The sequence below is a fragment of the Lolium rigidum genome, chromosome 5, assembly GCF_022539505.1.
Source record: "Lolium rigidum isolate FL_2022 chromosome 5, APGP_CSIRO_Lrig_0.1, whole genome shotgun sequence".
NCBI classification, from domain to species: Eukaryota; Viridiplantae; Streptophyta; class Magnoliopsida; order Poales; family Poaceae; genus Lolium; species Lolium rigidum.
Genome location: NC_061512.1, coordinates 18777217 through 18800936, shown reverse-complemented (window position 1 = coordinate 18800936; position 23720 = coordinate 18777217). Strand labels below are relative to the sequence as shown.

Genomic DNA, 23720 nt, shown 5'->3' with positions numbered 1-23720 from the left:
CTGGTACTCTTGTGTCTTGCCGGCGCTGGTGCCGCGGGCTTCACCTTCGACAAGTACAACCTGTGGGTAAGAAGTATAATCACACTGCCACATCTACTATCTCACAATCTTGATTGTACTTCCAGTGGATGCAGATGGCAAGCAAGCAAATGAATCTTTCTTGTTGTCTGTTTAATATAGTTTGCTAATATTGGTTTGAAGCTAAAAGTGCAACTATGAGATGACAGGCATTTGGTGTGACCGAATTTATGTTCCTTGTCTTCTGTTTAACCCTTCTTGTAATTTTGCATATAACTCTCTCATATCATCTGTACCTACAAGCTACAACAGTTAGATCCTTAGCTCTTTAATTTATGATCTTACTTGAGGAGGTCAATGCACATGTTCTTCAGTCTATAACATTATTTGAACCACCAATAAAAGGAATCATCATAACTAAATTACTCTCTGCTGCTTCAGGTCCCATCACATAATATTTTTCTGGTATTATTTGAACATGTGGCTGGTATTATGGGTTTCAGAGAACGACATGATCTTGAAATTGTCAATTCGGTGCTATGAAGGTATTAGGTGCTCAGTTGGAGGTACATATTCAAGGTTGAGGCTGAAATGCACGATGTAGAAAGGTACGTTTTAGTTTACAGTACAATGCATTCATATTTGTTTTCTTCATCTAGCTCTGCTCATTTCAATTGTATGTTTTTCTTTCCCCATCCTTTTGTTTTGGTACCTGATAAGGTGATGGGTTTCTTCTCTTTTCTCTTAAAATTTGGGTGGTACATTTTTTTGTGTGGTAAATATCTGTGAATATATAACTGAATAACTGAAGAAGCATTTAGAAGTTGTGAAATACAATATGAGTTTTTTGGGGTAAATCTGCATGCTAGAAAGTCCATGCCATATATTACTCCGTCCATTTCATTCAGCAAGTTCTTGCATCTCTTGCTTTCCATGGTACACAATATGCCATTTGTTTGAGTTAATATGTCTTAAATTAAAGTGGCTGGGAGCTTAGGAGATGCTAAAATTGAGCTTATTTGCCAAAAAAATGGTTACTTTTCTTATCTGCCTAAGAAAGAGTTTCATATAACTAACCTCTCTTGACTACAACATTGACACGACTAACCTTAGTGTGTACTGAAGCACGAAAGCATTTGCCCCTCTTTTACTTTAGAATGATATTCAGTGCTAATTTCGAGTGGAAGAAGTGGGAAAATTTCAGGTGGTTAATATCAAGGATTGTAAATATACATGTATCTTAGAAAATATGGTTTCAGATATTGCTGCTTGCTCTTCCATTTCATTGTTTTATTTCTTCCTTGATCTGAAGCGAGGAGGAGAAATATGTTGATCTGCTCTGATGGTGGAGGCCGGCGCTGGCTTGGGGTTTCACGATCATGATGGTCATCCTTTGTGTCGTTAGCAACACTGCATGGCATCGACAGTGTGCTGGCGAAGTTTCAGCAGCAACCACGAAGTAGCCTACGTGTAATTTCTCATGTTCTCTGCATGTTTTGTATCAGATTTCATTTCCTTTTTGGTTTCAAGGTCATTCACATCCCTATTAATTAGTTACTGATGAAGATATATTTTATTATGTCTCTTTATGATCTCTTCGCAAACTGCTTAGTTTTACACATCCAGTTGTACTATTTTGTTATGTCCTCCTGAGGTTCATGTGCAGTACTCTTCAGTTTTACACATTGACCATTTTCTGTAGGTTCATATGCACAGTCGATGGTGCGCTCACGGCATGGCTCCCATGGTCTACGGGTTGGAGCAGTGGTACCCGCCACATGGCGTCCAAGGTGCTGCTCGTGGTGGTGGAACCTGGGGCGGTGATCATAAGAGAGTAGAAGTAGAGGTGTGTATGTGTGTGTGGCCGCGAGGCGTTCAATTCATATTTCATGCTATTTTCATTTCTTGCTTCAAATTCACCCTGCCAAGCAAATCAGCATGGCTAGAAAAACTAAAATGATTCAGTTGGGACTTGGCTACCAAGCTACTGCCCTCCGTTTCCTCTGAAAACGTGAAATGCTAAAATTTACATGTTGAACTTGGCTGCCAAAACTACCGACCTCTGTTTCCTCCCAGTTTCCTTATTAAACTCGGCCTCTGAACTGCAGCCTATATAATGCTGATGAGGTTCATTGGTATATACTTCCACAGACATGAATAATATACTATGACTTCACATATAAGCATCTACCTTGAATAATATACTTTGACTTCACATATAAGCATCTACCTTTTGCAGTATGGTGCCAAACATGGAGGAGCCCCTTGTTGGGGGCAACGTTGAGAAGATAGAGGGATAGGAGATAGGTTGGTACTACGTGCTGGGCATCTCGCTGTTGGATTTCATGAATTATTATAGATGTATCGATGTGAAAATTGAAAAGATGAGATGCATTCAGGTAAAAATACGGATACCTTTTGGTATGCTGTGATCGGTGTTCAGTCCTAGCTGGTTTTTTTATTTTGCTTGGCTCGTGTAGGAAATGGGGTTGAAGATATTTCGTATGCTGCCACATTCAATGTCATCGCAAATGATACATCACCAATCATAATCTCGAATGGTATAGGAAAAGGATCTATTGTTGAGCCAGTTGATTCTTTTTTCCTGGATATGTTTCTCCGTTTCTACATAAATATCAATAACTATCAGTAGAAATCCATAAATAGATAATATTAAGTACTCTTATAAGGCACATTTATTTATATTTTTCATGAGACCAATCTTTACAATTTTGTGTATATTAGCAGCTAAAGTTTAATTTTTGCAAGTTTGATTACACACATTGAAATGGTTGTAATGGGACAATAATATGTTTTTTTGTCACCCTTACTGTAATGGAACATTAGTAACGTCATAATTCTTAAGAAAAATATCATATGGATGCTGGCTGGGTGTCTCACATGATTACCGAGAAATAGATCATAGGGACCCCACTTTTTTGATGTTTTTACTTCGAAAGATAATCAAATAATGCGACAATGAAAACAGTAGCAGCATACCTCTTTCCCATGAAAGAAAAGGCCACACAATGTTGAAAACAAGCCATGGAACCAATCAAGGGATCAGCTTAAGAGGTTAATTTAGCTACCTGGTGCGTACCAATATATTTTCTTATACTTAGTATTCCTTTAGAGTTGGAACTATACTTATGTCACTAAGGCACAGATGTGGTTAGCTGCAGCCTCAAGCCACTGGACAGGGTACAACACAAAACAAACTAAAATGAAGATATATACCAAGTTACATGATACTAGCACCCAATATGATATGAACTAACTTCTAGCTTACATCTTTCCCATGAAAGAAAAGGCTACACAATGTTGAAAACAAGCCATGGAACCAATCAAGGGATCAGCTTAAGAGGTTAATTTAGCTACCTGGTGTGTACCAATATATTTTCTTATAGTTAGTATTCCTTTAGAGTTGGAACTATACTTATGTCACTAAGGCACAGATGTGGTTAGCTGCAGCCTCAAGCCACTGGACAGGGTACAACACAAAACAAACTAAAATGAAGATATATACCAAGTTACATGATACTAGCACCCAATATGATATGAACTAACTTCTAGCTTTTATTATGCTTGACGTGTTGGGGCAATTCCTTGATGATATTAGGATTTTATGTATTTAAGGTGTCCATATTCCAAAGCATTCACTCATTTTAGCGTCTTTATAGAGGCCTGGAGCTTTTGCTTCCTTTTTACTGTGATTTTTTTTTTGTCTTACTGAGATTACTGTAGAGCAAATTCCCTCACAATCTTCAGAAAAAAATGCTCTCCGGTTTACTGCCACCAAAGATATTTGTCTCCTTAAGAATTTGGACCTGTGATTGTTGTTGCCATGGAAGCTGAAATTCTTCTGTTTGGCATTTCAATAGTTTTCGGTCATGTTTTCTTAGTTCGACATGATTTCATTAAAACAACATGAGCAACTTAGTAACTTTGGTCTTGCTAAATGAAAGGTTGTTAATGCTAAAGTTCGTCAAAGAGTACTGGGAATACTGGTCTGGAAAAACTCTGTAGTTCCCATATTATTGTTAACTCTTTGTTTCATTATGTGCTACCCTTTTTCTGTTGTATTTCTAAAAATGCCAAGATTTCTTTGTAATGCTCATCGTAAAAATACTTAGCATTGTTTATGTCGATCGCATCTGTATGGCCTTTTTTAGGGAGTGTATGCCCTTCACACTTTTGTTTCGTGGTATGCCTCAGTCCTATTATTGGTGTCATCTTCCCTCCTGAAATCACTATTTTCCTATTTGTAGGAGCTTCAGTAAGGTTGCTCGCTGCTGATCTCGAAGTGTTTTTGTTCTGGGTACTTGTATGATCGAGGAAGAATGTGTTATTCCTAAATGTGCTATTGCAGATCCAAGGTGAGATTATCATATTTTCTATATTCAATCTCAGGCGAAGAATCATCTCCCGTTCAGTAACATTCACTTCATATGTAATTATTTCATTGATTTGTGGACCTGGCCATCCCCTGTGAACATTTAACTTGCTTTGCTGCAAACTATGATTTCCTACATCCGTGCATTTAGGTTGCAATAGTATACGCGCCGGTCTATTTTTTTGTGGAAGTTATTCTGCTATTCAGATAGGTGTTATTGGTGCTTGATAATGTACAATTAACCGTGCTGATGTTATGCTTATGTGAAGATTGTTTTCTATTTGGTATCAACAAAAAACATGTAGTCCTTCAGGGCTGCTTCCTACTGGTTATCAATAGAAAATCAATAGGAAAAGTAAGTCCTTTTATGTTACCTTTTGTTGTGTTTGGTTCAAAAACATTAGTATGCTTGCCCAGGTTCAACTGTGTGGTTGACCAGGTCCAGGTCCAGGTCCAATGTCTCCGATTAGTAACCATCTATCGATAGATAGAATTCTGATGTTCAATTGCTTATATGATGTACTCTTGCTCTTAACATGTTTGTAGCATCCATTTATTTTAGTATTATGTAAATTAGAATGGAACAACGCCAATTTCTTATGGTTACCAGAAAGTGCTTTCATGCTCAAATAACTAAAAGCTGATTCCGGTCTTGGGCCTGTGGACAACACATTATTCTACATATAAGCATGGGGTTTGCATTTGCTGCTGGAACCACAGATGACCCTGGAGCTTTTGATTTCAAACAAGGAGGTGACAAGATTTACTTACTTTTCTGTATGTTTGACACGGATGCTTACCATCCAGGAACATCAGTAGATATTAAGGGGTACAGAAGCGTTGTATGGGCTAACCAAAAAGAAGTGTTCCTTCTTATTATCGTGTATGTAGCACCAACATTCTATGAAACCACGATAGATCACTTAAGTTATGTAATATATTTGTGACAATATTCATATGATGGTTACATTATTGTCTCGCTTATGCGTTTGCACCAAAATACAATCCTATATGTTAGCATCTATTAGCACGTTATTAATACTACTTTTTTGTTCCCACTGATTTAGGCATTTCTCTCATGTATTGATTCTGCCATTTGCGCGATAGCGCAATAGGTCATCTAGTTTCTCCAATTAACCAAACGTGTTCTCACATCCGTAACCAAAAATATGGCCTGAAATGATACAAATAGAAGTTTAGATCAACAAAATATACATAGAAAAAGTAACCATTAAACGTTATCTCATACCTGAATAATATTCTGATCCTTCTTTTGCAATAGAAGAGATACATCATTTGTCATACGAAGCAGTCTTAACATCATCTTCATGTGGAACACAAAACTAAAAGTCTCCATTTTATGAACATAACCTCCTGTCTTAGTTGGATTACGAGAATCATACTCAACAATGCTCAAAATTTCTATCGCTGCATCCCACATTGATTCAATACGACATAAGGTTGTGTAGTGAGAACCCCACCTTGTATCTCCAGGTCGGCACACAGATGTTTCTTGATTTTTCCCTCTTCCCGTGGGCATTTCACCTTTCTTGATCTTAGATAGAAGATTCTCTTTGTGCTTATCAAACAATATATCATTCCTCCTGCAAGATGAACTAGAGAGATTGGCAATCTCTTTCACATCATCAAAGAAATCCTCAAGACCTTTGCAACACCTCGATAAAGCAACAACAGTCAGCTGCAACTGGTGAACAAAGCAATGCACATAAAAAGCATTTGGGTTCTCATCACGGATTAAGTTCTGAAGGCCATTAAATTCTCCCCTCATATTAGATGCTCCATCATACCCTTGCCCTCGTAGTCTTGCAATAAGTAGACCGTGTTTAGAGAAAACCTCCAAAAGTGCCTTCTTTAAAGCTGGAGATGTTGTGTTTGGGACATGCTGAATACCCAAAAATCTTTCAATAATATCTCCACTCTTGTTCACATACCTACGATAAAATGATAAAATTTTGTTGAATAAAACTACATGGAAAAGAAGTAAAGACAAAATACTTAACACACTTCGACACTTACCTCACAACCACGGCCATTTGTTCTTTCACAGATATATCACGTGATTCATCTATAAGAACAGAGAAAAGACAACCATCCATCTCTTCTTTGATGGATTTGGTGACTTCCTGCGCACAATGTCTGGCAAGTGCTTTCTGAATAGTTGAGGAAGTCATTTTGGCATTTTTAGGACATAGATCTTCAAATGCAAGCTTCACTTCCCTATTTCTTTCTTTATACCAATCAAGCATCTCCAAGAAATTGCCTTTGTTTAAAGAAGTAGCTGATTCATCATGTCCACAGAATGGTTCACCTTGCAATGCTAGATAACTTACAATGCCCAAAGAAGTATCAACACGAGTTTCATCTTTACTATTATATTCGAGTTGGTACGTCGTCAAACATGTTTGATGTCAAAGATTGGAAACATCTGAGCCGTTAAATCGCTCTAAGTAAACGTTCACCATTGGATGGTTTTTTTAGTGCGCCCGTTCCCGCACCCCTCGTTAGCAAGATATCAAATCAAATCTTTTGTTTCCCAGTTATTATAGATACCAATTAATTAGCACTCTGTCCGTTCCTTAGAAAAAGAGCACGAATTTGCAAGCGCACCCCTCGTTAGCAAGACTAGGAAGGGGAGCGCGGCGACACGCCGCGCCTGTGAATAATAATCTATGTTTAAAATAGAGACACATACATCTACACTCAAGTGCGGAGACGGTTAGGTGGTGCTAATAATTTGTAATAGAGGTAATTACATTGGAAATTGTCCAACATAAGCAATGGATGCAGTACTATAGAATTTCCGATGGCGGGTGCCCACCAAATAGCTATATTGATGAAGCAATTATGCTAGTTTAACTTAGTAGGAATACTCTTTTTCTTTCTCTCTTTCAGGCTACATTGACCTGTTGCTGGAGATGAGATATTGGTGTTTCCTGCATGGAGGAAATTCCAGAATTAGTGTTTTTATGCTTGTTATGAAACTCCTTTTATTTACCTGAAGTTCATTCTAAAATTTGAGCTGGCAGCGTCCAATGATCTACTTAGGCGGGAACTATTCGTAATGGTTTTTTATGCTCATTGTTTCCACTGCAGAGAGTGAATGGAAAGATTGGTAGTTCTACTGTAACTTCATCAGTATGGAACTAATGTGGGGATGTACCTTTTCTTGGCTAGGGCAGCAACTGCTTCTGAACTCTCTCTCTCTCCCTCTCCCTCTCTCTGTAGCATGGCTTGACATCCTGTCAGTTTGTGCAATAACTGACGCGGCTTTAGTGCACAACGCAAAATATAGATGGTATTTGTGTCCTTATTCTCGACTTGATACTTCAATGCCAGGCTTGGTAGCTCCCCTACAGTGCATCCACCGGGAGCTTAGACAATGGCTGCAATCTGATCTGCTTCAGACCGTTGTTGAATTGATCCGTAATTGGAAGTTGAGTAAATTCAGAGTTCAGACCTGTAGCGGCAATAGCTGTACAACCAGCTGGAGAACACAATGCAAGACAACAGTATAATTGATCCGTAATTGGCAGTTGAGTAAATTCCGGTACAGCCTGCCTATTGTCCTCCAAGTGACCTTCGATCCCACATCTGCAAGACAACAGTACAATGATCCTTACGATCCTTAAGAAACGCAATGCACACTGCAGCATAAGCACTACACACTGATAAGATCCGTCAGAAATCCATGTACGCATTTTGGCAAGACAACAGTACAATGATCCTTACGATCCTTAAGAAACGCAATGCACACTGCAGCATAAGCACTACACACTGATAAGATCCGTCAGAAATCCATGTACGCATTTTGGAGTATAGGGGATGAGGCAAATTCACAACCATAAAAAGTAAAATTACAAAATATTGTATTGATGTCAATTCATGTGGCATTTCAAAAAGAATCAATATTTTACAGAGAACATTCAAAAAGAACATTAGATCAGGCGGTAATCAGAGAACCGCTTGAAAAGAAGAAAATTGCAATACATGTTTATCAATAAGTCCAAACCTAACAATTCTATGTAGTCAATGGAAATCAAAATCAACTAAATATATGCATCATCAAACTGATCATCTTACATGTTTGTTGTACACGCAAAACTCCAGTACAACTAAAGCACAACCTATAATAAATTTACCATGTTCATGCAAAATCGCACCAATTAGCAGGGATTAATTCAAATAAAACCAGTGAAGAATAATGTAGAGTCCCTAAATAAAACATGGACCTAAATGGTGAACTTTTTTGGCTAGGTTGCTTGATCGGGTATGCATCTATGATAAAATCCATTTAACTAATAGATGCATAAGAACAGGTGCGCACGGACAACCAAAAGTTGCAGACAACTAAAAGTTGCAGGAAATAGAGCTCTTATTCCTGTGTCAAAGGTGTCAAACAAAGAGTCATATAAGATTTGTGCCTTCTAACCGGAAGGAAAATAATAACACATTGACAACACAAACCATCTGTCAGCCACCGAAAGGAAATCTCTTTCCATTGAGCGTTTGTAATATCTATAAATCTTCTCTAAAAGGTAAACAGTGTACTACGCAAATATATATATTAATAAAAGAGAGTATGTAAAGACAAAAACAAATAAAGAGAAAGAGCTACCTAAATCCTTCTATCCAGGACTTTAGGCCATCGTATACTCTTGTATTCGGTTGGTAGAAGACCTTATGAATCAACTTAAGGATTATCCTGCATCTGTAGAGGTATGGTTGAGTTCTTTTGAGTAAGCAGTCAATTCTGCAGAGCTAGAAATCCATGTGCTGCAGCATCTCTATTATTTTAAGTCTATCCATAAGCAAAATCCAAAAAAGGGGGTTTGAGTTGACTACATGATTTCCATAACAGCTAAAACATTTGTTTGTTGTTTTAATTTTTTTAGAAATAGGGGATGATGACCCCAGCCTATGCATCAATTGATGCATGCAACCTTTTATTAACTTATTACCATTGAAACATTACTAACGTTTGAAGTGGATGCTAAAAGACTGGTGTTGAGTATAGTTAAGATTCATTTCAGAATAATACCTCTATATGGGCCTATAGTTTTTGGACAATAATTACCATACATTCATTTACTACTTGGCAGACAAAAATAATCAATTTCTTGGAAGTACATGCTAAAATAAATTACTAATTAGTTCATTTGTTCACAGAATGTAGGAATGTGAATATACGAACTTATTACCTCCGAGTCATTAAAAAACTGTAGGACATGTGCATAAAAGTACTTCATTATGATGTGTTTTAGCTCCCATAGAGGAAAGCGAAAGAAAAGACCAAGTCCTGAAAGGTGTACAATCTGGAGGATTCACAGTTGACTGATTACTAAGTTTCCTTCTGGGGAAAAAACTGCACATTAATATAGTTACCACCACAGTTAAATTAAGAAACAACCATTATTAAGATTAAAATATGTTTTGTTGAAGGAAATATTTGGCCCAGCTAATTTCTGGAAAGAGAAGGCAGTGGACAATGCTAGCTTTCGGGAATTTTTTTGACTATGTATGTAGATCACCAATTTTATTTGAAGTGTCTTCTGCAATAGAGAGACAAAATATGAAATATTCCCCTCATTATATATCAAAGCCAAAAGAAATAAATGATCTGGAAGAACTATATCTTACCATTGTTGTATTAAAGCTGTGTGGATTAGTCACTCATTATCAGGTGCAATATATTCCAACTTCTATTAGATGCCAATATATCAGGCCCCAGGCTTTGTTGGTTCTTCCTTGAATAAATAGCTGGCCAACATTCCTTGAAGAAATAGCTGGGCAACATAAATAAAGTAAACAACAATGTTCGGTAGAAGAGCCAATCCAACAATTCTGTATTTGATCCCAAGCATAGGAAGTGGGATGATTATCGAATTTTTGCTGATTAAAACTCCATCATAGTAGAAAGCAGAGCACAAGACTTAAACGGAGGCAGCAGAGCATCTAAACTGTCCAGCCTGGAGGCATATACATGTATCACAATAATACTTCATTAGACAGACAGAAAACAAATAGCACACCTGAATCTGCATTCAATCATACTTTCAATTAACCGAGTGTAGATGAACTATAATAGAAGCTACTGCACCGCATAACAAATGACACGAGTTATAATGGTCAGGAAAGATGGTCACTCTGAGAAATTTCAGAAACCTCAAAGAAAAAAGAGTGAATCACAGCTGGAGAAGGAAAAACCGTTAAGCCATTCTCTGTGCAAGACTGAAACTGTCACGTGCACCTAGAAACACAAGAATCGTGTAGATTCCTAGCAATCTACGATTGAATTTTAGAACTGAAACTGTGCCTAACGTGCACCTAGAAACGTTCAGTCATTCTCTTTGCAAGTCGAAAACACGCTCCACGAGTCTTGTGGCCACATCTTCCTGGTGACTGCACAGATTCCTACAGCAGAAGCACGACTGAATTCAGTTTTTGGTCATTTCCATGAAATTCTGCAGTAGGTGATTTCAGAGGAACAAAGTTGGAGTTCTCATTTGACATAGGAACAAAACAAATCAAAATTGAATGAGGCAAACACAAACATACCTCAAGGGCGTGCTTGTATCAACGGCCGCGGCAGAGATCTCGGGCAATACGGTGGAGCTCTGGCGCGTACGATTATGACTGCTTCGCTAATGCCATCCGCGATGCCCAGGGTAGCATCGGGAGGGAACGGTGTCTCCCCCAGGCGCCCACCCTCGTTGTCCCTGCTGACAATCACGAGCTCCTCAACGCCGGACGGCGCGGTCGCAGGAAGGAATAGCAGCGAGGTCCAAGAGGAAGGGGCAAAGATGAATAATCTGCAGCGGCGCCGCGCGACCGCCTAATTTCTTCGGTGGCTGCCGCTGCGCGGGGACGTCGGCGACCACGCTGGCTGCACCTCGCCGGCAGCTTTCCCCGGCCAAGCTCCGGCTGACCTCAACAGCGGCCGCCGTTCCCCACCCCCAAGCAGGTCGGCCTGCACTGCCTCTTGACGCTGGACCTCCGCGGTCGCTACTCCACGCCCAAGCTGGGACGGTGACGGATAGTGGAGGGGGAGAGAAAATGGTAGAAAAGGAGAGCACTGGACGTTTCCAGGCGAACCTCACGGGAGAAATAATCCACCAGGCATATGAGGCAAAAGACGTTTGGCCGACCAACGTGTTATCGTGGGAACGTGAGGTACATCACCTCTTTGACTCAAGCGAGCCATCGCTGAAACACAACGAAAATCACCCACGTGTCAAGCTTTAAGTGGATGAAAAACTACCGTGAACAGTGACTAAAACTCCAAAACGCTGAGATTTCAGCAAAGCGGTTCAACTTTTATATATAGTATAATATCAAATCAAATCTTTTGTTTTCCATTTATTTCAGATACCAATTAATTTGTAAGGGTGCGGATTAAGGAACGGAAACTATCAAGAAAAAAGTTCCAAACTTGCCCCTACATGCACACAATTAGTTCTTCATTAATCTCTCGTTAGATGCCCCACTCCTCCCATCTTTCTCCCATCCCCGAGCGTGGCATCTCTCAATGGAGTATGATCCGACTAGTTTTTTGTTTGCCTAATCAGAATGGAACCGGATCATCATTCATTGGGGAGACTAGCTTGCACTGCTCATCCTCTTCTTCATCTCATTCTTACTCTGATTCATCCTCGAATCATGTAGATAATCTGGATGACTTTCATGGAGAGGCCAGGGAACTAGCTGGAGATTGTTTTTTCAGGATACAGATCGAACTAGCTTGGACCTCGAGCAGTCCTCAAGCGAGCAGCGACGCAGGCCGCCGAGTTCCTGCAGAATCACGCAAACACCACCGCCGTGCCCATGCCATGCTTGCCGTCGCGGCGTCGAGCGCACCCATCAGCACCGGAAGGTTCCCGCGCTCGTCCACCATCGCCGGAACGTGGCCCCGCTCGTCCCACCCGCTGCACTACTCCCGGCCAGGCCCTGCTCCACCGCGCGCACGCCTTCGACAGAGTACCAGACACGGAGACCGTCGCCCACGCCATCAACGCCGACCACACCACGGACTTTAATCACCTGGCGACCTTGTTCGGTTGTTCCTCGCCGCTCGCGAATTGATTTCCTGGGACGCTTTTCCTAGAGGATGGAGTTCAGCTCGCAGATGCCGCATCATAGGACGGGAACGATGGTAGACGGTCGCTGTGATCTCAACATCCCCAACCTGCGTGGAGGCTAGGAGGAACGAGCTAGGATGTCTGGGAGGATCCCGGGTCCGTCGAGCAGATTGTCGGGTCCGTAGAGCAGATCCCGGGTCCGAGTACAGATGTTGTGGAGTTGCAGATTCCATCTGGTGGAGGGTACAGAAGACGGTGGCACCTCGTCAGTCGTGCCCCCTCCATCATCGAGGCGCCATACCTCACGTCCTCAGCGGATCAGATGATTTTAAGAGTTGAAGGAGGCGTCAAGGGAGACAACATAGGTTACAATAGGTAAACCTTGATTACTTTTGCTCCAGATCCGGGATTTTTTTTTGAATTTTTCTCTGTACATCTTTGAGCTTGGTCTGAAAATTGGGCTATTATTCTACATGAGTAGTAGGTTGTTCTTGGTTCGGTCCATGCGGTGCGTTGACATGATGGTTAAGGACTTCTCCTTTTACTCCCAGGTGATCCTCTCGGGCTTCTGCTACGTCGGCGTGCGCATGAAACGATGGGCTCCGTTCACACGGGACATTCGCTCTACTCCATGATTGATGAGGACCTTCTCCCCATCGGCGCCATCGTGTGGTATCTTGTTGTCGCCATGTCATTCTCGTCGTCCCCTGATCCGGTGGAATAAGAGTTGTGATGCCATTTAGTTTCGTTATTAGTGGTCATGCATAATCAATCCGTGTATCGACGCCGACACACATGGAACCTGGCTGCAGGGTCTCTTGTACACGGCAACCATGCATCAAGAAGGTGACATTCTTGTGACGTCGTCATATGCACGACATGCCACTTGCGTGAAGCGAGCACGTCGCCTCCTTCTCTCGACTCTCGAGTGTAGGCATCTCAAGGCATTGTTGACAGAGGCTGCTTCTTTCTTGTGCCCCCACGCATGTGTTCTGCGTCAGAATCTTTACTATTAAGGCGAAACATGCGATGTCACACTTCTCGTGATGTCACATTTCACACTATTTACCTAGAAAATGCTACCACCCTTAAAAATAGCTGAGATAGAGGAAGACGTTCGGTTTTCCGCCCGATTCGCGTTTTGCCTCATCTTTCGTAGCCCGTTTCATCCTTCTTCGGGCACTCTGCTCACCTAATCAGCTCGATGAAAACCCACATGTTCCTCTCTCGATAAAAAAAGAACGCATAAAACACGGCCATTTTGCAGGAGATCGTTGTAGCCGCCCAAACCATGCAATTGGATCTCAGACCTTCACCTTGGCACAAAGGCGCAGGTCCATGTGACCTCGCCGTCGCAGTCGCGGCCAATTCGCCGCGATACTTGCGTCCCCTCTGGCCGGGTCGGTTGTCTATTCGGATCGACCGATACGAGGGTTAAGGGATTGCCAATGCCAATGAGGTCTAGCGTCCTGCTCATCGTCTTCTGCTCTCTTTTAATATTGGATATGCTCCTCGAACAGTAGATGGCATATACGTTCTAGAACTTTGAACATAGGTCGTCCAAGTATGAAATTGTGCTGCTTTTCCAGGGGAAGTCGTTTGGAATGTTCAATGAGTAGGCTCTTTGGTGCGTGTCCTAGACTTGTTATGAACTTTGGTTAATCAATAGTTTCCCTTGGAGATGCAGTTGTTCCACTACTTCGGTGGTTTTCTTAATAAGTTTTTACTTGATCAATGCAGCGTTATCTGTATTGAGTGCACATTGACGTGCCACAAACTGCACACGAATCACCAGTTGTTGCTTGTGTATGTATTCTTTTCAGCTCAACTAATTTTCTATTCAAGGCCAGTGCCCAACAGTCGCAATCAACTGCTTTTCTTGTGTATGTTTCCTTTTCAGTTCAACTGAATTTTTTATTCAAGGTCCATGCATGCAAGTATTTCTTCATCTCTAGAAGCGTATGTTTTATGCAATTGGAAGTAATATTTTTTTAAGGATATCCAATGCAGATCAGAAAAAGACATGTGAGACCATAAAGTGGCTCAAAAAAAAGACGGTCTGAATGACATCTATTTTTAGACGGAGAGAGTATAACTAGTTGCTTATGCAGATGAAGGTTTATTGAAAACGCTATTTAGTTTTTATTATTATTTAAGGACATCTTTATTCTGCCTTCTTCTTGAAGAATAAAACTTTGCCTCTGGTTTTTATAATGTATGGAACTGTAGTTTTGGTAGAATGACTTCAGATAAGAGATATCTTGATTACTATGACATGAGAGTTGGTTCTCCCTCACCAGTCACCGTACAACCAAAAAAGAGGTTTGGGTCCTCCTTTCGCCTCTCTTCCTCTCGGTATTCTGTCTTTTCTTATTTTTGAAATATCAATTCAATATTGCATGCCATTGAACAGATTTTACATCCCACTGTGATACGTGTTGTGTTCTTTTGTTGCTTCTGACTGAAAATATGATTTTATGGAGAACATGTATGCATTTTTCAATCAAGCCTACTCACTGCTGTGTTAGTTGGTTCTCACTGTTGTCATCGTTCTGAATATTGTTGCTGCTTATTCATGTGGTATCTTGCAGAAACATTTGTTTCTTTCAGAGTCAATTGTTGATGGGTAAATAACATGCTTGTGAGTTACAACTGTGATCGGTTATTTTTCCATGCAGAAAAAATAAGGAAACTATCCTACTGCGTAATTTTTTGAAATAAATATTTACATTTTGATTTTAAAAAGGAGCAAAATGAATATTAAAAATGGATTTGTTTCCGGTGTTTGAAGGGTCAAGAGTATATTGTTTTCCATTTCCCTATGGATAACCATGGCAAGATCTTTTCAGTAAGATGTCAAGCATATTTTAAATTATAATGTGCACAAAATATTTAATGAAAGCCTTTGTCACCAACAAATGCTTCCACTATTTGCATTGAATTATGATGTATCCGGTGGACGGAAAGGATGAAATATATCAGTTAATTGAAATGATGAGCTATTTCATATTTTTCCGTCCCGTAGCAACACACGAACACCTTACTATGTTTCCTTACATTATCTCCAACATTCTTGTCACAACGTTTTAAAAAATTGCATTTAATTTAGCTTTCTTATGAAGTCAGATAATAATAACAATGGTCAACACTTAATGTGTTAATAAATTATTGCAAGCATGTAAATATATAAAGGGCTATCAACAACAATTAAAGAAGAAACTAATATGCTCCCTCTTGCATACTTTACCCCAATCACTATGAACCGAAAGCTTTTGTAAACCATGACTGAATCTAAGTTTGTTCCATAACAAAAAATCCTGGAAGTAATGAAGTGAATTGTTCATGCCCTTCACTTTGGTTCAGATTGCATAAAAGCATATTTTAATAAATACATATTTATCTTTGCAGTTGTTAATTCTCCAAACTTGTGCTAAATATTGTATGGTCTTTGTTCCCTTGTTCCCTTAATAAAGTGTTTTTACACCATCCTTGTGACTTTCCAACAATCCATATGCATAGATAGTTGCATAAGCCTATATTTATGTTCATTTAGACACTTGATATGGTCGTTATAACCCTGGTGTATGTGCAATTATGTGCCATTATATGCTCAAAAATCTATAAAAGAAAATGCATATCTTTTTATTCCATTCTTGATTGGGACAATTTTACATTGGTATCATGTATTGTTTACACACTATATATACAGTCTCATTTCTCAATCTCCATTTGTTTCTTCTTCTTCGTATTTCATATTGAATAGGTTTGGCCATGCAGCCTCCGATTGCATTAATTATTAGAGGTTAAGACGGTTATATGTCTCCAAGAATAAGACCTTCACAAAGACATTCTGGCTCTGCCTCTATACAGAAAAGAAGATTGAATACAATTGTAACTCGCGTGTATTGTTGAAATTTTTTCCCTACAAGCATAATAGTAAGGCGTAAACGGAATTAAGTCATTTCCATGATCTGCCTGATAGATGACGCGGCGAACGAGCGACAACACTCACACCAATTGTAACGGAGAGATCGGTACACTACTAGGAAAAGGCTTATTGCCGGCGCACCAAAATTGCTTATTGCCGACGCACTAGCGCCCGCCAGTGGGAACAGGCCGGTGATAATGGCTTACCGTCGGCGCAGCTGATGGTTCGCCTGCAGTAACTCGATTTATCCCCGGCGCACCTGCCTTGTTCGCCGGCGGTAAGTTATACCAGAAAACAAAAAATTTAAATCTAGATCTAGATCTAGATCTCGTGAGCCGCGGTTGTGGTGCCGTTTTTTTGTCAGTCTAGTAGGCCGAGGTTGTCGTTCTTGTTGCTGCCCCGGTGTAGGAGGTGGAGGAGTGGGAGGCCGGAGGTGGAGGAGGCCGGAGGAGGTGGTGGTGGCCATGCGGAGGAGGTGGTGGTGGCCATGCGGAGGAGGTGGTGGTGGCCATGCGGAGGAGGCCGGAGGAGGTTGAGGCCGGTGGAGGAGGCCGGAGGAGGTTGAGGCCGGTGGAGGAGGCCGGTGGAGAAGTCCATGCATGCGGAGGAGGCCGGAGGAGGTGGACGACGCCGGAGAGGAGGTTGAGGCTGTTGGAGGTGGCCGGAGGAGGCCATGCGGAGGAGGTCGGAGGAGGTCGACGGTGCAGTAGTTGGTGGAGTCCATCGGAGGTGGAGGAGGAGGAAAAGAGAAGGAAGAGGGGAAAGTGAGGAAAGTGAGGAGGAGGTCGACGGTTTGCATTATATATAGGAGATGTTACCGCCGGCGCACCAAGTAGGGTTGTGCGCCGGGGGTATTTTTTCTATTTTTTTCACCCAAATCTTAAATCTCAAAAAAGTCCTGTTTCTGTTTTCCAATTGACGAATCCATTTTTTGTCCAAACGGCCGTAGGCCGTTGAATTCGAATAGGAAATTTCGAGTAGATCGATTTTGATATAAAAAAGTTTTTCATCGAAGGTCGTATGCAATCAGAAATCCCGTTTTACCGAAAGATAACGCCATTTTGCATAATACATCGAAATTCAAATTTTCAAATTTTCACTAAAACTAGATCACATATTACATGGGCATTTCAAAGGATTTTATTTTTCGAATTTTCTATCATTTTCTATTATTTTTTCAAAAACTGAAAAGGCGATTGGGGGGGGGGGGTGGAGAGAAAAATCTAGGCAACTTACCCCCGGCGCACCTCTATGGTGGTGCGCCGGTGGTACATTGCCTACCACCGGCGCACCACCATAGAGGTGCGCCGGGGGTAAGGTGCCCATATTTTCTGTTTCCGGCCAGAACTCTTCAAATTTTATTCCCGGCGCACTAAATTTTCTTGTGCACCGGCAGTATAGGTTCTTCGCCGGCGCGGCCTAACATGGCTCGCCGGCGGTATTTTGCCACCGGCGCACGTCAATGGTGGTGCGTCGGCACCCTTCCGTGCAGCTATAGCCCTTTTCCTTCTAGTGGTATCAATGTGTGAAGGAGAGGTTTGCCAAAAAAAAAAAGGGAAGGAGAGGAAAATAGAGCCTCATTTGAGGGTTTAAAATTTGAGAAATAATTTTGGAAAATTGATGCACAACTTGAGGCAGAGTGAAAAACCAAAATGATTACCATTATCAAAAGTGTTGCAATCTCTCCTAAATCACATGCTATGGATTTTACAAAGTTGAAAAACACAGGTGCCATAGGTGCACAATGGTCGAGTGACATGTTTTGGGATTACTACCGACTACATGTATAGGCATTATTGATGCAGTGGGGTGACTACAAATCACAATGGAGACACGATGTTGAAAAAGGTGCAGCGAAGAGGTGGTTGGAAATGAGAGAGAGAGAGAGAGAGAGAGAGAGAGGCGAAAGGAGGAAAATTGCCCGTGTGTTGCCACGGCTCATTGAAATTATTCATAAAAAACCGTGGCAACGCACGGGCATTCAACTAGTACTTTACTAGTGCATCACTTGTATAAGTTGTAACTTTGCTTTTCACACTTGCCTTCTGATTTTTAAAATCATCACATGCCGACCTTGACATATTATGCCTGCTACATGGCCCTCCGACATGCTTACGAAAATGCATCCACCCTATTTTTCCAATGGTTGTACCCATATTTGGTAAAGACATCATGCCCAATTTCTCATCCATACGATCATGTTTGAAAAGATCATTTTCCACATTATATTCCAACCAATCAAAATTCTTATACCATTGTGGCCGAAAGGATCTATTATCTCTATTTGAAGGGAAATTATGATCAGTTGGCTGAGTTGGAACATTCTTTAAGTAAGCAAATCTAACATCGTCCCTAACATTGGGAGCGAACCGATCAAGTGGAATGCGAAGACCTGGATCATGCTTTATGTAATCTATGAAATCATTTATACCTTCAGCTCCTAGAACCTCAACATTCTCTGCCATTGTGGCTTCAACGGAATCTTCCACTTGTTCTGTGTCGTCGGTCATAGATCTAATCCATTCTTCCACTTCTGGATCTTCCTCTTGATGTTCCATATCATTTTTATTTCCATCAGATTTATGGGTGCTTGGTGAATTAGAGACGGTGCGACTAGCAAGTGGCATAAAATATATTTTTATATCTGCAATCCACAACATTAAGACACGAGTATTCAGTTCTGTGAGTATTTACCAATTTACCTAGTTCACAATTCATAACTTCAAACCCTATTATCTGCATCCAATATGAAAATATGAAATTACTACATAGTCAAAAACATTGTACCTCCTCTGTTTGCAGCTGCAGGTCCCTTCATTTTTCTGTCCATCTGTACTCGATCATCGATTCGTTGATCTACTCCGACAGTCCGGATGCCGGCCTGGCCTGAGCATTCGCCGCTGCTTCGTTCTCTCCGGTAGGCAGCAGCAGTCCTAGTCTCCTAGAGGCTAGAGCAGCACAGCGCCTGGTGGCCGGAGCGCCGTTTTCGGTGGGAGAACCGGACAAGAGTTCACGAATCAGAATCACGACGGCGTCGGCGCGTAGGGAAGAGGAACGAGCGATCGTACCGATCATGGAGAAACAGAACCAGCGATCGTGGCTGTGCCTTCACGGCCTTGTGCGCTTGCCCAGGCTCCCCGCGATCGGCCCATTAGGCCCAGTTCGGCCGAGCAATTGGAAACCAGCCCAATTTACGTACTTCCTCTAATTCATATTAATTGACTTCAATAGATACATCTATATACTATATTGAAGTCAATTTTTCATTTTTTAAAAAATATATATTGAAGTCAATTAATATGAATCGGAGGGAGTATTTCTCTTCGTTTATTTCCCAGAAACGAGCTAAAACGCTGTACCTTGAATATACACTGACAAATGCCTAGTTTTTTGCAAAAAATTAAGGTAGGGCAGCCGCCTTACCTTGCCCAACTGGGAGCTCCGCCCCTGTCCCTCACGTAGGAACCACAGTACCTAGTCTAACGTCTAGAGATCGGGCTGGAAATCAACGTCCACGGTACCAAATAGTTATGACCATATGACCTCAGGAAAAAGGAGTGCTGGAGAGGAATCCGGAGTTGATACCAGGGCACCTAGATGCGATGGTCGACTACTAAAGAGAAAGTGGGAAGGGTTCGGGTAGAGGGAAAATAATTAGTACATATAATATTTGGGTTTTCATGATTTCTGTATTTCTTGTAGCTAAGGGATATTATTGTTTCTTGGTTGAAATATATTTACTTAGAAAGCATAAATTTCTTATTACATGATAGATATCTTTTGGTATTTTTATGACTGTATGACAACCAAAATATTGCTGTTGTGAAAATTGATTATTTGAACTTTTAAAGAAAGATATTGAAAGATTTAATGGGATGTTAACATCAATAAGTTCTTGTGCAGAACATACCCACCCACAATGTAAAATGTGACGGATCTCACGAGCGAGACATAGGATGATCTTATGGATGATATTAGGGCACGCTATGCTGAAAAGAGCCGGAGAGACAACACTTACATGGCTGTACCTATCACAACCAACGCGGAAGGATGGCTTATTAGAGCATATCCAGTCGCGTTCTCCAAACCGTCCCCAAACGGCGTTAGATTGAGCGTTTGGGGACGTGTTTTGTTCGTGCCGCGTTTGGGGGACATCGCTCCCCAGTCGCGTCCCCCAAACAAAATTTCGAAAATTTTGAACTTAAGCGAGATTCGATTAAATTCGTCCAAACTTGACATATATTACATAGATTCGAACAAGATTTGACTAAATTTAAATTAAACCTAATCTAGAAGTACTTGCGGCGGCCAGAGGCGTCGTAGTACTGATGGAAGTTGTACATGTCGTCGTTGACGACCTCCTGCTTGACGCGCTCGTCGGGCTCGTCGACAGGCTCTTCCTTCACCAGGCCGCTTGGCCCTGCCTCGCCGTCGTCGGTGAGGTCCACGAGCGGCTTGTCGGAGTCGCGGATGGACAAGGCGATCGTCGTCTCGAGGTCGCCCCTCCAGGCGTCCTTGTCGTTGAGCGACACCAAGTACGCCGCTCGCATCCTTGGGCAGTCCTCGGGGTCGTCGCTGCTGGCGATGAGGCGCTGCTGCCGCTCGTACTCCGCCAGCAGCGCCGCCTACGTCGCTTCCTCCGACTCCTCCTTCACATCCGGCTTCGGGATGAGGAGGGCGCCGGCTGTCGCTGTCGCTGCCGCCGCACCTCGGATTGACGGGCGTCGCCGGCTCCTCCTTCACGCGATTGGGGACGGTGTAGGGCGCCGAGCGGTACGACGAGGACGCGTCGATCGGGCCGGTCCTGAGGAAGAAGAGTTCGAGGAGGACGAGTATGTGGTCCTCCTCGGCTGCCATTGCGCTGCGGGAGACGGTGGCGGTGAGGGCGGTGCCTTCAACCTTGGAGCGCCGTTGCGGATGACGCTCTCGAGGGCGCGCCCCGGAACGCCCCAGAACCGGGCGCGCCCGTCCCTGTTCCAGCTGTTCGGCCCACCGATGAGGCCGATGGTGCTGCGCATCTGCACGTCGTACTTGACCTTGAAGTACGTGGCCCACCAATCGTCGTTGTTCTTGGGCGCCCAGGTTGGACCCGCCCGCTCCTCGGCGCTGAGTTCAGCCCACCGGGCCCTGATGGCGTCCTTCCAGCGCTCCGTGCCCGACGTCTGCGGCGGCGGGATGCCAATGCCATTCATGGCCATCTTCCAGCAGCCGCTGCTTGGCAGGCGCATGTCCGGCGGGACAGGATATCTCGCGTGGTACAGCGCCCACGCCTCCTTCACTGCCGCGGCCGAAGCCGTTCGCCGCGGCGATCTTGCGGGAGGACGAGGACGACATTGCTTGGAGCGACGAGGAGAAGATCTGGGGGCGGCAAGGAGAAGGTTTGGGAGCGGTGAGAGATTGGGACGAATCGCAGGGCCTCTTAATGTACAGCGGCGGCAGCGGGTGGTTGCACGCAATAACGCCGGCGCGAACGGCCACGTGGCCATGCACGACGAGATGCGTCCCTGCGTCACCTGGGAAAACTGGGACGCCATTAACGTCGCTTGACAAAGGTAGGCGACGGAGTTTTAGGCTTCCGAGTCACTGATGCGTCGGACCCGCGTCGCTTCGCCTCTCTTTTCGTTGTGTCCGGCGTACCCGGAGCGTCCCCTGTGGGGCGGGGACGGGCTCGGGGCACCGAACACCATATCGGGACGCGCCGGACAAAAAACAGCTTTGGGGGACGCGACGGGAAACTTTTTTTTGTCCGACGCGCCCCAAATCTCTTTGGGAACAGTTTAGGGGACGCGACGCTCTTATATCTCTTAATCGTCCTGGGTCTCCTTCAGCCCAGCTTCTCATTAACCTCAAGAATGGTTATCTCACAGCCATTAGAAACGGTCAAGGCCGCTGGTACTACCTAGATGGCGTGGAAGAACCTCCTCAGCATTTGAACGCACAAATGATCAGGCACCTGAAAGCAAGTTACTGCAGCCTCGTAAAAAAGAACAACTGGTATGTTAACCACTTCACGTCTAGCTTCATTCCTTTTGCAGAATTATAATATACAGTTTATTACATCAAAATGGATGATGCATTATACCTAGCTTCGACCCTTTTGCAGAATTATAATACACAGTTTATTACATCAAAATGGATGTATTATACGTTCTGTTTTCTTGCTATATGCGTGCACACATATAGACATTGGATCTTGCACAAACGCTGATGTGTGACTTTGCTTTTGATCACAATGTCTTAGGGCGGAGGTAGCTGTGGGACCAATATCTGCCTTAGAAGCCTATCATGCTATAGTGAACTTCAACAACAATCTCGCCAAGGATCATCCAAGAGTGGATACCCAGAGGAGGGCTCTAGCTCGGCTGGCTGTGATGTTCTGCGAGGCAGCACGACTTAGAACTGTACGGAGGTTGGTGTCTCAGCAGATGGGTTTGGGGACCAATACAGTCATAGATCCTTCCATCAAAGAAAAAATCACAGGCTCGTCAGTAATATGTACATTTGCCCTATACTGCCGGAGAAGGCACCATCATCAACAGGCCATTGAGGCAAGGGAGATTGCAAAGCTTGCCAAATATCAGATCTTTAGCATAGAAGAAGCCGTGGGAAGTCCAAATGGAGAGCTCTTGTTGATTCTCGACTCTTGAATATGCAATGTGGATGGTGTCGGTGTGCTTTGAAGTCAATCATGATGAGATGGTGACTTGTAACTGGAAATAATGTTGGCAGAAAAGGTTGTGGAGTTAGTCCATATGGGTTTCATGTTTCGAGTAGTAGATTTTGTTAATTATTGGTTCTTGCTGACTATTCGATATACATGTTGTGCTTTGAAGTCTATCATGATGAGGTTGTTAATTGTTCGTACCAAACTAACTAGAAATAGTGTTACTTGCATACAAGCTTCATTTTTCGAGTACGAGTAGCACAAAACGTTGGATGTTTTCACTGTAACAAAACATATTGCGGTTTTGTTTTGATGCCTTAGATACTGGATCTATACAGTGTTTAAGTTTCATTCTCATACATAAACGAACAAGCACATCCAATCTAATTTGCTGATAATGAATTTTCAGGGTGGTCACAATGAAATTTCTTCCACGGATGATTGAGCATAGGAATCTAATTTCTTGATACAAAAGCTTGCTGCCAAATGCAACATATGTGGACAGCCATTCCTCAAGTACCCCAACAAACCATAAATGTACATTTAGCATGTACTCTCTCCATCCCATAATATAATATGTTATTTACAATCAAGTATATTTGTTGTAATAACATCTTATAT

General features: G+C 42.5%; 1 protein-coding gene across 8 annotated transcripts; it reads right to left on the bottom strand.

Annotated features, from left to right (window-relative positions):
* Positions 1–7059: 7059 nt before the first annotated feature.
* Positions 7060–11487, bottom strand: LOC124658051. 8 transcript variants are annotated; one of them, XM_047196498.1, is made up of 6 exons: positions 10988–11487; positions 9631–10893; positions 9048–9140; positions 7890–8023; positions 7593–7782; positions 7060–7365 (listed from the first exon to the last, which is right to left on the bottom strand). In XM_047196498.1, the coding sequence occupies exons 2-6, from the start codon at positions 9663–9665 to the stop codon at positions 7326–7328; spliced, it is 492 nt and encodes a 163-aa protein (XP_047052454.1). In that variant the 5' UTR covers positions 9666–10893; positions 10988–11487; the 3' UTR covers positions 7060–7325. The 8 variants fall into 8 exon arrangements, 2 of the variants coding, with proteins under 2 accessions (XP_047052454.1, XP_047052453.1); XM_047196497.1 differs by having other exon boundaries at positions 9631–10843; XR_006988989.1 differs by having other exon boundaries at positions 7060–8023; positions 10070–10215; positions 10757–10893.
* Positions 11488–23720: the final 12233 nt, after the last annotated feature.